Source organism: Trichechus manatus, unplaced genomic scaffold, assembly GCF_000243295.1.
Source record: "Trichechus manatus latirostris isolate Lorelei unplaced genomic scaffold, TriManLat1.0 scaffold00007, whole genome shotgun sequence".
In the NCBI taxonomy this organism is placed as follows: Eukaryota; Metazoa; Chordata; class Mammalia; order Sirenia; family Trichechidae; genus Trichechus; species Trichechus manatus.
Genome location: NW_004443943.1, coordinates 28,725,758 through 28,742,134, shown reverse-complemented (window position 1 = coordinate 28,742,134; position 16,377 = coordinate 28,725,758). Strand labels below are relative to the sequence as shown.

The 16,377-nt window shown below is 52.0% G+C and overlaps 1 protein-coding gene across 2 annotated transcripts; it reads right to left on the bottom strand.

Moving 5' to 3' along the window:
* Positions 1 to 223: 223 nt before the first annotated feature.
* PPRC1 (PPARG related coactivator 1) lies at positions 224 to 15,467 on the bottom strand. 2 transcript variants are annotated; one of them, XM_004370073.3, is made up of 14 exons: positions 15,296 to 15,467; positions 11,262 to 11,450; positions 9,760 to 9,906; positions 9,538 to 9,639; positions 6,532 to 9,421; positions 6,177 to 6,230; positions 5,176 to 5,233; positions 4,328 to 4,398; positions 2,617 to 3,340; positions 1,500 to 1,649; positions 1,326 to 1,392; positions 1,089 to 1,210; positions 693 to 844; positions 224 to 406 (listed from the first exon to the last, which is right to left on the bottom strand). In XM_004370073.3, the coding sequence occupies exons 1-14, from the start codon at positions 15,446 to 15,448 to the stop codon at positions 303 to 305; spliced, it is 4,983 nt and encodes a 1,660-aa protein (XP_004370130.1). In that variant the 5' UTR covers positions 15,449 to 15,467; the 3' UTR covers positions 224 to 302. The 2 variants fall into 2 exon arrangements, with proteins under 2 accessions (XP_004370130.1, XP_012413559.1); XM_012558105.2 differs by lacking the exons at positions 2,617 to 3,340; positions 4,328 to 4,398.
* Positions 15,468 to 16,377: the final 910 nt, after the last annotated feature.

The window sequence follows — 16,377 nt, the reverse complement described above, 5'->3', positions numbered from 1 at the left end:
GGGAGTTCTCTCTAGTTCATGTTTATTAGTCTGCATAGTGACTTAGACGTTCCAAATACTGGGGGAACCCCTCAGCCCCCAACCATCTCACAGAGGAATGCAAGTTATCTTGTTTCAATACCTGTTATAAAAAACAAATACCCTTTTAAAAAATCTGATTTTACACGTTTTTTTATTTCACTTTTTTCCATTTCTTTATAAAACAGTCATCTCTTCACTAGCAGCTCTCTCCCCTCGATCGGGGGAGGGGGATGAAGGAGATTGGGCACCTCCAAAGATAAGGGGGGGAGGAGAGCCCAGGGTTACCTCCGGAGGTTCTTCTGGGCCTGTTTCAACAATGTGTCAAAGTCAAGAGAATCGAATTTGCTCTTTACAGGGGCAGGGTCAAAGTCTTCCCGGTTGGAGTCTATGAAGAAAGACCAAACGTCAAGGTTCAGAGGTCTCTGACCACCACTTCCCAACCACAGGGTCCTCAAATGGCTAGCCACCTCCCATCCTAATAATGAGCTAAAACTGCCCTGATTTTAAGTCAAAGAGACACAGGAGAGCCCCATTTTTCCTCTCATCCCATCCCTTAGGTTCTTTGTATGTCTGATGAAGGTAAGTGTGCCTAGCCCCACACTCAAAGAATCGGGAGGCCTTCTAGGGAGGAGATGAAATATGCCAAAACCTCAGACCCTCCCTCTACTCACCAAGATCAGAATAGCTCCTCTTGCAGAACTGCCTGCGGCCCCCAAAGCAGAGATCAAAAGGCTGTTCGTCTGCCTGCCGCAGCTTGTGGCCACTCTCAATGGCTGCAAATGCCTCCTCGGCATAGCGGTAAGTGACGAACCCGTAGTTGTCACTGGTAAGGAGGGTGAGGCAGGGGCTGGGATGGCCATTTGGGCAAATACCATGGAGAGGTGGCAGCACCTCAGGGCACAAAGAAGGTCTGGGGTGCTTCTTCCCATTCCCTAAATGGCCAACCCTCTGATTGTAGAAACGAAGGTGTTCTACATTGCCTAGCACACCAAAGCAAGGAGGAAAGACAAAGAAGCATCAAAGTAGAGTGAATGGGGCAGAAGGGATACCCTTGGGCCCAAGCTTACCCCTGGACACGGAAGTGGATGGTGCACTCCTCAATCTCTCCAAAAACCGAGAACCTCTGTTTCAGCTCTGACCGCGTCATGCGGCCAGGTATCTTCCCGATAAAGACCACCCTTCTCTCTTCCTATGTTGCAGCAAGGAAAATAGGCCCACCATGAGCCAGGACCACAACTGCAGTCAGCTCTTTGAGCTGATGGCTCGGGGAAGCTCCTCCTCCCATGACCTGTCCCTCTACTCACTATTGCACGCTCCTTCTGCAGCACTCTCTGCCTTTGGTAATGGTCATTCGAACGGTAAGAGCCGTACCTGACAGGAGAAGGTGCCATCAGCTCCCCAGACACAAAACAACCCAAGACTCAGAACTCTCAGGTGCCTGCGTCCCAGGTACACTGCCTCCCTAAACACGTGCTCACCGCCGCCTCCTGTCACTTCTCCGGCGGGGGGATGGGGAACGGGATCGGCTGCGAGAACTGGATGAGGAGGATGAGGAAGACGAAGAGGATGATGAGGAGGAGGAAGAGGAAGAGCATCTTCGGGAACGCCCAGAGGAACTGCAGCTGGACCTGGAGAATAAAGGGGCATGCAGGAATGCTAGGAGTAGTGCAGGTATACTCCACTTACCTCACCCTGGCCCCAGCCCTGCCTCCCTGTCAGGAGGCTCAGGACTAGAGGCAAAGCAGAGAAAAAGATGTCTAGAAGAGCACTTTTCTTCACAGAAGAACAAACTGAGGCCCTTCACAGGAACTTTACACATATCTGGAATGTTTTGGCAAATATCATAGTTATTTTCAATTGTGCAATTAAAAACTGAAAAATATTTAACAATCAGAAAGGAGAAAAATAGATAAAAGACCCAGAGGTAATAAGGGCTGGGCCCTAGGTCTCAAGGCTCGCTATCTGTGCTTCTAAGGCCTACTGCTCCCTTCCCGTTACTCACAGGACTGCTGTGACCATGGCATAAAGGGGAGGAGACTATGCTAGATCTGTGCAGGGGCCATTTCTGAAAGTATCCACCACTGTCAAAAACCAAGAATTGTTCATTAAGTGCAAAAATTTGGGTCCATCATTAAGAGTAAAGATACTCCCAGGAAATAGACAAGGCCACAGTGATACCCAAAGGAACTGCCTCAGACTCTTTCCTCAATAGATGATCAGGGAAGGACTATTTCCAGTTAATAACCCACTATCTCACCTTCCCACATATCACCAGGAAAACACCATAAATGAGAACCAATATAGTGAGGGAATCAACATGGTCAAGGTCAAACTGTAAGAGTTTCCCCAAGGCAGATCTCAAGGAAGCAGGGGACCTCAGGGATACCCTAAACTCCAACAGGGGATAGACACTTTCTTCCCACAGCTTGTCTCCTTCAACAATCCAGGAAAAGAGAAGACAAAAGCCAAAGACAGAAATAGAAACCTTAGTGCCTGAAAGTATCAAACTTAATGTGCAAGAGCTTTCAAAGGAAACCACAGAGAGAAGTTCATGAAGCTCCTAAACGCAGGACCTGACAGGCCACCAGAGCTCACCTTCGCCACCTCTTGTGTGGGGGGGAGAGGGACCTGGACCGAGAACGGGATGAGGAAGACGACGATGAGGATGAGGAGGAAGATGCTTCGCTGGTCCCGTTGGACCCAGAGCTGACAGAATGGCTGCTGCGGCCGCGACGGCCCTGCCAGCCCCGGCTTGGGGGGCTGGCTGACCTGCAGGCTTTTCGATAACAGCGCATTGACCGCTGCTTGGCTGAGGATGCAGGGGGAGTCCTACTGTTCATGTCATTCCGGCAGGGCGAGGCCTCAGGTGACAGCAAGGCAGATGGGGCAAGGCAAGGGGCTGGGGGATCTGCCTGCTCATTGCTAGTCCTGTGATCAAGCGGCTCCTTGGAGGCAACTGTGCATGGGGGCAGGGGGACGGCTGGGCCCAGGGACAACACGGGCTTGATGGTGATATCCTGATGGCGTTTGACGTTCCATCGGGAGCCCACCTCTGGAATGACTAAGGCAGGCGTCTTTTTTGGGGGGGTCCTGCTCCGGACACAATAGTCATGGTCCCCAGAGCCCACATGGACTGGACTAGGGCCATGGACCCCTTCCTGGAGGCGGGCTGCAGCTGGATGTTTGGCCTCTGTAACTCCTTCAGGCTTCAGGGTTCCCTCCTGGGCGGTGGATTTAGGAGATTTGGCTTTGGCCAGCAGTGAGACAGCAGCCAGGGGCTTCCATAACTGGTGGGGAGGGGTAGCTGGAGGGGTGAGCCCTGTGTGGGGAGGGAGGATGGAGATAGCAGGGTGAGATCTCATTCTGTATTTCCAAATACTGCGCATAGAGGATCCAGAGACCCCCACTTCGTCTCAGAAAGTACACCAAGCATGATTAACAGCCCAACTTCTTCCACTGCTGCAACTGCTCTTTCCTGTGTTCCCCATATCAGGGACCAGCAATAGACAACCCAGCCAGCTAGGGTCCCTTTGAACACTTCATCCTCTCACTACCCAATCCTAGCTGGTGACCAGGTCCTGTCCAGTCTACCTCTCCATTCTTAGCTCTGCCCCCTCCACCCAGGACTGCCCAACTTCTGGACTGCATCTTTCCTGAACTCATGCAATAATCTTCCAATGATCTCCCTACCACCTCTGGTCTCATATCCATCCACCTATTGTCTATATTCCTGCCAGAGGGAGCTCCCAAAAACCAACCTGATAAAGCTTTTTCAATTGCTTCTTACCATGCAAAGAATAAAATCTAAACAAATTAACAAGGCATTCAGAGTTCCCATAACTGACCTATTTGCCACTCCAGCTTCACCTCTTGCTTTAGCTCTGCCCACCACCTGATGAGCCACTGTACTCCTCCAGCCATACTGAACCATTCACAAACCCCCAAAACACACTAGGCTGTTTTCACTTTGTCAGCTCACTCAACCTGCTCGCTCTATCTAGAATGCCCCGTCCCCTAATTCAACCTAATATCTGTGACTTTCTTAAGCCTCACTTTGGGTGATTACCTTCTATATAATCCTTCCCCAACTGCTCCCTTCTGTCACCACTGTGAACCAGTCTTCTTTAACACACCACCTCTGACACTCAACATGCTCATTTGTTTACACATCTGGTCCCTAGACTGTGAACACCTCAAGGACGGAGATATCTGTATCCTCAACACCTACACAGTTGGTGCTGAGTAGGCTCTGAAAACATCTGCTGCATGAACTAGTCAAAGGCAGAGTTCCCCACCCTGAACGCACCTGCCACGTTGGCCAGTTCTGGGGCTTGTAACCGGTCTAGGGGCCTCTTCTCCTGGGGAGTGTCAACGCTGCTGGCGGGGGAAAAGGGAAAGCCTGGTTCATTGCCTCCTCAACATCTTGTATATCTGCTCTCCTCACAGCAATGGGACAGGTGAGTGCAGAGAGGAATGGGATGTACCAACTCCTCCCATCATTCTCCTCCAGCACAAAAGGGGTCACAATGACTAAACTGTAGGTTGGTCTCAACTCAGCTTGGCCTGATTCTAGGAGGTAGGCTAGCCATGACTCTGAACACCCCACAACTCCTTCAAGCCAGGAGCCTCGCCTGCCCAGCTCAAACCAACCCGAGAACAATGTGGAGGGGAACAAGCTTGGAGAACAGGATGAGGTGCCATGAACATGAAGAAAAAAGGCCTTTCAGTGTACTGGGGAGCAAGGTGTCCATGACAACTGTGTCATCCAAGGAGCCATGGAAGACCTAGTCCTGACCACCTCCCCCCCACTTCCTCTTACATCTTCATCAGCGCTGAGCAAGCTTAAAGTTTATTAAATGAAGGAAAGAAATCACCAAAGGCATGACCTGCCAGAAGATGATAAAAGGCACCTCAAGGGCATTTGGATCCCCAGACTGGAATGAGCTGGAGGGTGGTACACACCCTCCCACCTCACCACCCAAGACAATGCCCAGCATTCCTGGGCAGAGTGGGGGGATGGGTAAAAAAGGGGGAAAGCCTCCAGAGCAGACTGAATGTCCTTACAACAGAGGCCTCCAGTCAATGGTCCTGGAACGCCGGCTGGCTGCTGACCAACAGCTGTAGGGTAACTCGCTCACATGTCTCCATACTTACCCTGAGTTTCCTACAGCCAAGCTGTCAGCAGGAGCCAGGGGAGGGCACTCCTTTTTGGCTGCAAAGAAACCATACTAGTTAAAAGCCCAACCAGATGTTCCAGACTGAGGGGCAGAATGGCTGGCTTGGAGACCCAAAGGAGGAACATCCATTTTGCCCGCATATTCTCTGTTGGGCTCTCCCTAGAGAGATCCATTCTCCTTCAGTAGATGCCCAGGTACTATTTTTAATCATGTCTCTCCTCTGCTCAGAAACACCCACACTCCTCACTGAATTTGAGACAGATTCTTAAGCTTAGCATTCGAAGTTCTACATGATCTGCCTAACTAACTTCCTAGCCTCACAGCCTACTTTTGTCCTACATTTGTATTTTGCTTTGTACTCTAGAAATCTGTTACCAACTCAGTTGTCAATTCTGCAGATTTTTCTCCCCAATTAGACCACAGGCTTCTTGAGAACAAGACACAGTATCCTTCCTTCACAACATCTAGAACCATGCCTTGTACCTCGAAAGCTGAGGTATTCACTGCCTTCCAAATAGAGCACACATGATCCTTCTAGGCACTCAGCCTTTATTCACCAGACACACGTTCTCTTGGAAATTCTACTTGTTTTTTGAAACCTTAGTGGTTAAGCGCTATGGCTGTTAACCAAAAGGTTGGCAGTCTGAATCCATCAGGCGCTCCTTGGAAACTGTATGGGGCAGTTCTATTCTGTCCTATAGGGTCACTATGACTCTCAATCGACTCAACGGCAACAGGGTTTGGTTTTGCGACCCAAAATGAGAGCTACTTCCCTCTAGAAAGATGTCCCCAAACAACCCCAACCCATTTGAGCTTAGATTATATCACAGGCGAATCTTATCTCCCTATTCCAGTAAGGGGCTGCTCTAGTGGCTGAGGACGTTCCTCTCCCCACCCCAGTTTAAGCAACTAGAGGGATGGGCCCAAAAGAAGCAGCAGCAAAAAGGGACTGGAGTGAAGCTACCCAGGTTCCCTCACCTTCTGACTTCTCAAACTGCTCCAGCAGACTGGACAGGTCCGACGCCTCAATTCCTGTGGAGGCACACAAGACAGGATTGGAAACCAGTCCCTACCAAGTCTAAGTACGCAGGTCTCAGGAAGTCCTAAATCATCTCATTTCTCCCTTTATGCTCTCCCTGCCCAATGTACTAAGTTAGACCAGGGCAGTAGCACAAAGCAGGAAAGATGCAAACAAACTCAGAGCTCTGCCTCCTGGAAACCTTCTAAGGAAGTCCACCTAAGGCCCACTGAAGTGGTTTACCCTGTTCTGTGGAAATCACTCCCCACCCAACCTGAGCACTTTTTCACACCAACTGAACTGTGTGGCACTCACCAATCTCACTGATGAAAGCCTGTACCACGTCCTCAGGGCCCTGGGTACGTGGGGGGGGCAGGAAAGATAGCTTCCTTAGACGGGCTGGGTGGACAGCAGGCAGCTTGGGGCCAGTGCTCTGCCTTGGTGTTGGCACAGCCTTGGCAGCAGGAGAGGGGGGCTTCTCCTGGGTCTCAGGCTTTAGCCTCTCTGACACAAGCTCCTCAATAGCCACACCCTCAGCAGGTAGACATGGTGGAGACTTGATCTGGGGGCTTTGCACTGGGGAAGACACCTTGTGCTTCAGATGGGGAGATGCAGGCACTGGGTTGACCTCCACCTTGGTGGGCTCTATCTGTGGAACTCCATGGCCAGTAGGCCCAAGACTGACAGAAGGAGCCATAGGCACAGGAAGTACATTTTCAGGAGGGCCAGCTGGGAAGCCACTATGCTCCATCTTGGGTGGAGGAACAACTCTCCCAACAGAGGCTGCAGGCAATGGAGGTGGAGGCACACTAGGCCAGAATGGAGGATGCTGTGGCCCTGGGCCCCATCCCAAGGGCCCATAGGAACAGCTGGAGTTGTAAGGTGGGACTGGGGCAGGAGGGGGTACCCAAGGCACACTGCAAGTGGGGGGCACAGCATAGATGCCAGGAGTACCAGATACTAGGGGTCCCGTTGAGGGTGGAGGCAAGCAAGGATATCCAGAAGGGGACACGGGTGGATAACAAGGCCAGGGTGGTATAGAAGCATAATGGCTATAGGGATCAGGTGGCACTGGCCCCACAGACATCGGAAGGCTAGGAGGCTGCAAAGGTGGTGGGGGCAGGCTGGGGACCCCTTGCCCACTTGAGGGAAGGGGCAGCACGGGAGGCATGCCCAGCCCACCTGAAGGAAAAGGCAAAGTGGGCATTGTGGGAGGCATGGGCCTGACAGGAGACGTGGTCTGTACAGTAGGAGGTAGAGGCCTTACAGGCAGTGGCATCTCTTGGGATGGCACCTGCTCAGTGGGAGTTGAGGCCACAGGTTTGCTTGAAGATAGCTCAGGACTGGGAGAAGCAGGGCTGAGACCCACAGGCACAATACAAGCCTCAGGGGGAGTCTCAGGGGGAGCCTCAGGGCTTTTCTGCAGAGCTGTCTTCTTGGCTCGAGCTGGTGGAATGACAAGACAAGGGATATCTGCCAGCCCTGTGGGGGTCTCTGGGAGGCTAGGCCACTTCCCAGCTGGAGGCTGGGGACTCCTCTCTTCTGCCTCTGCTTGGCGTTGCTGCCTTCGTCGCCAGTACTCAGATAGGCTGAGAGGCCGAGGTCTGGCTTCCTGGGTTGTGACATTAGTACCACTTTCCACCTTCTGAGGACCCACAACCTCCTTGACTTCAGGGATGATGGACTTTGAGTGATCCGTGGGCTCAGATTCCAAGAGAAGCTGGGGAGCTGGACTCCCCTGGGCTGATGACACTGCACCACGCCTGGGATCAGTTGGCCTGGGCTTAACTAGCACAGGTTTAACTGGAGCCAGGTCATCAGCAACAGGGTCAACTGGTGCTAGGTCAACTGGTGCTAGGTTAGCTGGTATAGGGTCAACCAGTGGCAAGTCATCTGAGATGGGAACAACCACTGCAGGGTCAATGGCTGCCGAGTCAGACAAGACTGGGTCAGTCAGCACTGCGTCAGCCGGGAGAGGGTCAGCCAGCACTGAGTTGGCTGAGGCAAGGTCAACCAATGCAGGTGCAGGATCAGCTAGAATGGATTCAACTGCAGTGCGATCAGATTCAACAGAGTCAACTGGCATGGGGTCAGCTTGAGCAGAACCAACCAACAAGAGAGAGGCTGGAAGCGAGTTGGCTTGGATGGTGTCAAGCAGCTTAGGACAGAGATCTGGAGTCCTGTCTTTAGCAGGGCTGGCTTGTTCAGCATCACTCTCCACATTCTCAGAGCTGGGCTTTTCCAAGGCAGCCGCCCAGGCCCGAGCCCAGGCCCGAGGCTTCCCCCTACCCCGGGGAGGCCCGAGTTCTCTTTGACGTTCCTCCTGAGGCTGCTTCTGCAAGTTGCCTGCCTGAGAGGTGGCCTCCAAGGCCACGGCAGACTGACCACGAGAGGATGACCTCAGCCTCCTGACATAGCCTTCTGCACAGGCTGCTGGCTGCTCTTTGCTCTTCTTCCTCCTGCCCTTTCGAGCTCTCTGGGAACCCAGCACTGTGTTGGCAGGTGGGTTTTGAGGCTCCTTGGGCACCACTGGCTCCATGACTTCCCTGGGTTCCAACAAGCATGCTGACTCCAGTTTTTCCTCTTCCTTGGGCACAGTAGCCTCTATCTTGGACTCCAGTGTGGGCATGAGCAACTGCAAGGCTGGAGTAGCCTCTAGTGAGTCATCCAGGAGCACAGGCTGGGGCCCAGTAGGGATCTGCCGCACCACAACTGGGATCTCCAGGTCATCACCAGCTGCAGCAGCCTGGCCCACAATCTCCAGAACCACACAATCCTCAGGCAGTGTCAAGTCATCTGGCTGTTCCTGAAGCTCATCCTCAAGCGATGTCAGGTGGGTAAGGTTGGGCAGGCAGTATGGGTGCATGGCCCGCACCAGCTCACTCAGGGAGGAGATGCTCTCATCACCAGCTGCCGGCACTGCCATCTCTGCTGCTGCTGCCTCATCTTCCTCCTCAGGGCAGGCCAGGTGCATGGGGAAGTCTGGGATGCTACTTCCAGAGTTGTCGAGCTCCCCAGCAAGCACCTGGCCACTGAAGCCAGCTGCCTCCTCCTCTTCTTCTCCATCACTACGCTGTGGAGGAGGAGGGGACTGGCCCCAGCGGGGTCGTGATCTTGGGGTCCTCCAGCTAGGAAGCTTGGGGGAGGAAGTCTCCAAGAAAGAGGGTGGGGAAAAATCCCAAGGATCTGTGACAGACATATCAACCTGCAGAAGAAAAGAGAAGCTTCAGGAATTTTCTCCAATAAAGTATTTTTTAAGACCTGTCCCCATACACTCCTACCTCTTGAAAGAGTCCCGGAGGCTCCCTAGGTCAGGCTTACCCCACTCACTCTGCTATTGCCTGTGGTAGGCCCCAGCGGGTCAACCTGGGTGATGAGGTCACGATCTGGGGGTGTCCGAGACAGGGTAAGCAGCTTGTGCAACTAAAAAGGAGAGAAGAAAGATCTGGAATCAGCTTTTGCCTCAGAACGTGAGCAGGCCTACAGACAAAGTTTTAACTGTTGTACTAACCACATACCCTCTTCCCCTGGTCCCACACTCACGGAGGAGCCTTCCCGAGGCGACACAAGCAGCTCCGAGTCAGGAATGCTGTCAAATGGAGACAGGTTCTCTGAATCTGCATTGTCCAAGATCTCAGTCAAGGCTGTAAGCAGTGACACTTCATTCTGATCCTCCAGAGATAACCTGCTCTGCTCCACAAAAACAACAGGAAGGTCCCATTAACATGCCAAATGACCTACTGGGCCACTGAGATGGATTGGATGCCAAGAGAATCATGTCTCCCAGGCTCAGCTCAATTTGCTAGAGAGAAGATCTGGGCACCAGGAGGCATGGATTCTAATCTCGTTTACACCATCCACTACCTCTCTAGCGTCAACTGAGACCTGTCTTGTGGGACCTTTTGTCTCTGGTTTCTTAAAATAGCCATTGGAATTTGAGCAATCAAGGTGCTCTTCCCTTCTTCTAAAACATCCAGGCAACACTTAAAATGTGCAAAAGAGTTGGGAGCTCCCAACTCATCACCTTGGCAACAAGCCTCAGGAAAGGAGGGAGGCATGATATAGAAGGCCTTGGAACAAACACTCCCCCCACCCTCTGAGGCCTAATGTTTGTCAGCAGTGTTAAAGAGATGCCATTATGGGTTGGTGCCCACATGTCTGACCACCCCCCACCCAGGGTGGTCAGGCAGGAAAATCTACATTGCCATCAGTGTGGCGGGTCACATAAGCTTTGGGGTATAAAAATGGCTGAAGGAAGGACCTTGGGGTCCCTTGCCTACAATGCCAGGTGGAGGCATGCATAGAACAGTTCTCCATCTCCACAGGGATAGTTTCCAGAAGCCAGGGAGGACTGGCTTGTCGTGAAAACTGTCCCTTTGAGTCCCTCACCTACAAACCATAGTGGAGTACACACAGAAAAGTTTTCCATCTCCATCCAGACAGCTTTTGAGCCAGGGGGACCACTCCTCCTGTTTTATGATGTCGGCTTCTTGTTGTAAATAATAAAAGCTACTTTCCATGTGCTAATGCTCTGGGAGCATCTTGTGTGTTCAGGCTCTGATTGCAAAGACGTGATATTCATGGAGAAATCACTATTAGTGACTGGTCTCCGTTTTCTAATGGTCTCCTGGCTATTTAGATATCTGGGACAACCTGTGAGTGCATGGCAAGTCTTAAGCTTGGATTTCATACAACCCCTGGCCCCCATCCTCAGGTAAGATGTGGGATGCCCAGCAGATAATCCTGGGCTAGGTTGGAATTGGGCTCAAAGTCAGAGATCGGAACTTTCTGGACATGTAGGTCAGGGGGCCAGGCAGAGAGAATAGTCTGAGCCCGCCAGGGTAGCCTTACATGGTACATTATATGGCAGCCTGCAGTCCTACTCCCACCTAGAGACAAAAAACACTCTTCAAGGAGTCAGGCTAGGTACCCAGGAGCCCAGGTCCAGGCAGAGCAGAATCCTGCCTATAGCAACACCAAGCATTTGAGCTACAGCCTCCCACACCAAGCTCCAACCTGATGACCTCCAAGCCAGCCCAGCTCACCTCTCCAAGGCTCCCAAAATCCTCAATGAGAGAGATGAGGGAGGCATCCATGTAGCTCTGCATGGTCCCCAGCAGTGTCTCATCCTGCAGCATCAGCTCCTCCATCTCCAGGTCCTTGTCTCTCAGAGATGAGCCCAAGCGAGATAGACTGACAAAGCCAGAATCATCCCCTTCCTCATGCAGGAGCACCTGGGGCAAAAGAGGGCAAGGTCAGAGAACATGGGGAGGGCTGCAGGGCATGGGCCAACTAGGGGCAGCTGTTTGATATGCTCCATAAACCAGGTACCTAGCCCTTCACCAAAGGACCCAAACTCAGCAGCAGCCTTACCACTGCCAAACCTCTGGGCTAGCTAGACAAACAGAAGTGCAACCCATGAGCAAAAGCTCCAACCAGGATAGCAGTATTCAAGGACCTTCTGAGCAGAAAAAGTTTGGACTCCGTCCAGAAACAGTTGGCGCCAAAGAAGATTAGTAAACTGGAGAGTAAAAAAGATCATTCAGCAGCAATCTGCCGGCAGTGGTGAAGCAGTCTGAAAGGATACCAAAGCAAAAGAGGCAGTTTCAGCTATAACAACCTTACCGCCCTCAATTTCCACTTATGCTTTTCTTCTCTAGTTAGCTCAAATCCCACCTTCTTCTAGAAGACACCTCAGGATTCCCCAGCTCATGCTGATCTCTCCTCACACCCCTGAATTCACATATTTTCCTGTCTCAACCACTTTTCTGGTGATCACATCCTGCCCAAACCCATGACAATCTCCTAAAACTAGATTCCAAGCTCCTTTGGGGCAAATACTATCTTTGGGGGCAAGCACCCTTTGTATTTTACGATATTTTTCTTGGTTCCTGAGAGTTTAAACTGTGCTTATACTTCCCTGTCATCCTGATGCTTGATAGTCCCTTGTACACAGTTCATTTTCACACTTATTTCACTTTATTTTGAAGTCTTATACACAAGGTTACTATGAGTCGGAATCAACTTGACCACAGTAGGTTTTTATAGTGTGCCACCCAACTTCTCAATGGGAGTCCCAAGAGAAGGGTCCCTTCTCCACCTCTACCAGGTGAAAGCAAAAGGGAAAGCCTGGTTCTGCAGATGGAGAGGCCCCAGCCCACACTCCTATGAGAACTAACTTCTTCAGCCTTGTTAGGCAAGTAGCTGCCGCCCAGGCCTGTCATGAGTGTGGGCGTGGGCAGGGCCAGAAGTGGCTGGAATGGGGCTGTTGAGGCCAGAGGCATGGGTATCTGCATCATAGGAAACAGATGCAAAGGCCGGGGAACAGGAACAAACACAGGCCAGCTCCCCACCACCTTCTATTGCAAAGGGAAACTGCACTTCTTCCCAAAGACAAAAAAAGCAACAGGTGTGACCACACATGCCCTAGCCTGCCCCCCCACCATCATACACATGTATACACACCCTCCATACATAAACTGAGGAGTTCAGATGCCTAGGGAAAGGTTGGATAGGGACATTTGAAGAGACTAGTCCCAGAGATGAAGTGAAAGGTGGCAGGTTTTAGGCACTAACCCCTCCCAAGGCTTCACAATCCTGTAACTACAACCAGCAGCTGAATAGAATCTGGCTCAGCAAACACTCCTGTGTGAACAAGGAGGCTGCGTCCCTACTTTGCCCTGACACCCTACCAGAGCCCTAGTCACCAGGCCAGAATCTCAAGACAGTGCCCCACTCAAGGAACCATTCATCTCCACCTCCATCAGGCAGGTACTAGAGCCCCAGGAAAGAGACCCTCCCTTCCCCTCGCCTAACCTCAACCATTTCTCAACTCCCAAACAGCACAGCTCCCCAAGACCATACGGGGCCTAAGCCCAGGCTACAAGTGGGCCAGGAACGGCCAGCCACCAGCATCTCTAACTTTAACAATCTCCCCCTTGGCTTTCCCACACCCAATTTTGTTCCTCCAGGGTTCCAAACTTTTTAAAATACACATCTGATCACTTTCCTGAAACCCTCCCTAAATCCTTTCAGTGGCAACCTACTTAACTGCTCTTAGCATTAAGCTTAAACTCTTTAAAATATGGCTACAGGAGTCCTGCTTGAAGCACATTTCCCCACCAGGCTCTCCTGCTCCAGCTGTTCTCTCCCACCACTCTGGCTCTGTCCACAAGAAGGTGGGCCATACAGGTCTCCCGGTTTCTCAAATAAGCCATGTTGTCTCCCACCTCAATGCCTTCATATACTGTTCCCTACAATGACAGCTTTTCCACACACTTGGAACTTTTATGTCTCAGATCAAAATGTCCCTTTCCAGACCCTGCAAAGTAGACTACTACTGCTCATTATACAATTACAGCCTATACTTCCTTTTCTCCCACTCATTATTTGCTTATTGTCTGCCTATTCTGGTAGAAACAAAAGACTCTGGAGGGCAGGGACCATGTTTGTGTGGTTCACCATTGTACCCCTTGTGCCTGAATGTAGGGATATCTCAATAAATTGCTGGTTGACTACCTAGCTCACAAGTCAGTCTGTTGAGGGGGAGGGGCAATCTCCTTTCCAACACCCCAAATGACCACCTAACTTGGCTTACAACTGGATCTTGTATCTTTCCAGCTTCTCCCTCAGAAGGTGGGCAGCACCAGTCAAACAAGATGTGGCCTCTGGGAAAGTGGGCGCGGCGGGGGCAGACGGGGAGGTAGGGCCTGGATTGGTCTGCTGGACTTGACATTACCTGATAGCCTGTAGCCCAACTCCCACCTGGAGACAAAAAGCTCTCAAGGACTCAGCTTAAGTGGTTAAGAGAGATAACAACTCAAAATAATTCCTGCCCACCCCACCCTGGGTGGGAACTTTTAGGAAGCCCTCTGCTGAGGAGTGCAACAATAACACTTTTTTAAGTATGCAGAACTGAAGGCCAAGAAGAGATAATCTGACAGAAAGAATTCCCCCTATCCAATAAATGTTCAACTAGTGTTGAATAGTTGTCAAACTACCTCCAGCTTTTCCAATCCACGGCAAAAATTCCAGAGAGCCTTAAAACACGGACCACCCCAGTTGCTGTGTGTCAGTTCACGGGAGGACTTAGCAGCCTCCTCCAAAGAGATGACAGACGAACAAATGAGCGGGGGAGAGATTCCCCTTCCTTTACCGAAGCTTGTCCCAAGTATATGCTGACACTCCCCATTCCCCTTGAATCACGAATGAGGCAGGACTGCAGGCAACCAAAACGCCAGTACCCGTGACTCACAACCCACCCCAAGCCGGTCAGACAGAAGCCGCCACAAGCTCACTCCTCCATAGCCTCAGCCCTCTACCATCCCCAACACACTCCGCCATCCACAGGGAAGCGACTCTTAGGACATATGGAAAAGTCCTTCGCCATCCGCTGTCGAGAGTGGCCGCAGACCAAAGCAGCAGGAAAAAACTCCAAAGCTCTGGTCAAAGTTGACTCTAGCAACCCCCTACCTCCCCACTTCCCGGCCGGGGGCCCCAGCCTGGGCCGGAGATGGCGGGACCGACTGGGACACACCCAGTTCCCGGCAGTGCGGTTCCTAGCAGATGCGAAATGCAGGGGAGCTTGGGGCGGGAGCCACGTGGACATCCCCTCCCCGCCCCCACGTGGACCCGCGGCCCCCCCATCAGGAACCCAACCCAAGTGGGTGCCCGGGGCCGCCTAGAGGGGGAGGGGAGGCAGACAAGTTCTCCCGGGAAAATAGCACCCCCCCACCCACGTGGCTCCGAAAAGGCAATTGCGGGGCGGAGCTAGGGGCGCAGCACTCCGCATCTTTAGAAGGTCTTAGCCTTCTACTCCAAGTCCGAGTACCCTGACCCCCCCAGCGTGGCCCATAATATTTCCGACACCAGGCTTTGCTCCTCTGGCGACCCCTAAGAATAGCCATAGGGACCCCGCCTCCCCACAACAAATGGCCCAGGTCCACTCGGCCCAGCCCGGCTCCCGCGGCTACCCGGCATCGATTCTATAGAGCTTCCTCCCTTTCCTGTGGCGTCCACGTGTCACCGCCCGGCACACGCCGCTGTGCTGCCAGCCGCGGGCCGCCCGCCAGCCTCTCACCTGCTCTCCGCCACTCACAGATCCCACGGTCCCATACGGCGCTTGGCTCCGACCCCCCCAACCACTGCTGCGGATTCCACTGCCGGGTCCTGGTCCGGGGCCCCCTCCCGGGGGCGGCGGGACTCCGTCTCTCCGTCCCCGGCGAGCCGCCATCTTGGCCCCTAAACACCCAGCGCTACTCTGATCGCCGGCGCCGCCTAGCCTAGCCGATTGTGGGAAGAGAACTACAACTCCCGAGTGACACTGCAGAACTACTACTCCCAGAAGGCTCTGCGGCGAGGCCCACTTGCACCCGGGAAGAGGGCCTTGGGCTCGCGCGAGGGTGCCTGGGAATAGTAGTCGCTTTAGACGGAGGCTGGGTGGCACGTGTTATTGGCATACTAACATGAGTAGTGGTGTGTTGCGCAAGGAGGCCGCGGTAATGAGAGTGTAGTTAATATTTGTATTTTATTTTTGGAATTTTTCCCACTCGTCCTCTTTGAACATTCTACCTGTTGTACATTCTTTTCACATTAGTCCAAGTGGAGCTCTGTTGTTGAAACAGCACTCCCTAGTGGGCACCAGCACTTCCAGGCGCTAACCCTCACCTAATCATATACTGCGGCAACTGCTGCTAGCTTAAATTTAAAACACCACATTCTCCGCGTCTCTCTGCTGCTACCCAGGAACCTACACTGACTGATTCCTCATTACCAAATTTGTTTCCTGCTGCTACAGATCTCCTTACTATCCCCAATGACAACAGGTGTTCTCTTGTCTCGGTTTTTCTGCCTGAAATGCTCGAACCATCCTTCATGCCCTATTTATCCAGGAAATCTTTTCTGATCATCCCAGCCAGTCGTGATTCCTGTCTGTATCTCTACAAACCATCACTGTCTCTACTATTTCACTCACTTGCCACTTAGAGGCTACTACATATTTTCTTATTTTTAAAAATTTTTTTTTGCGGAAGTTTTGAAAAAATGTTCAAACAGTATAAAACTATATAAAGTGAAAAATGTACTTGGCCTCCAAATTCCAGTTCTACTCCCGAAATTTAACCCTCGTTACGTTTGATGTTATCCATCCACACTTTTTTCTGT

Excerpts from the sequence above, each read along its gene's own strand:
- PPRC1 (XM_004370073.3), bottom strand. The coding sequence starts at position 15,448 with ATGGCGGCTCGCCGGGGACGGAGAGACGGAGTCCCGCCGCCCCCGGGA. Across the intron at positions 1,393-1,499 it reads AGAAGTGACAGGAGGCGGCG|GTACGGCTCTTACCGTTCGA; the intron begins GTGAGCACGTGT and ends TTCTCCTGTCAG. Across the intron at positions 407-692 it reads GAGGAGCTATTCTGATCTTG|ACTCCAACCGGGAAGACTTT; the intron begins GTGAGTAGAGGG and ends CTTTCTTCATAG.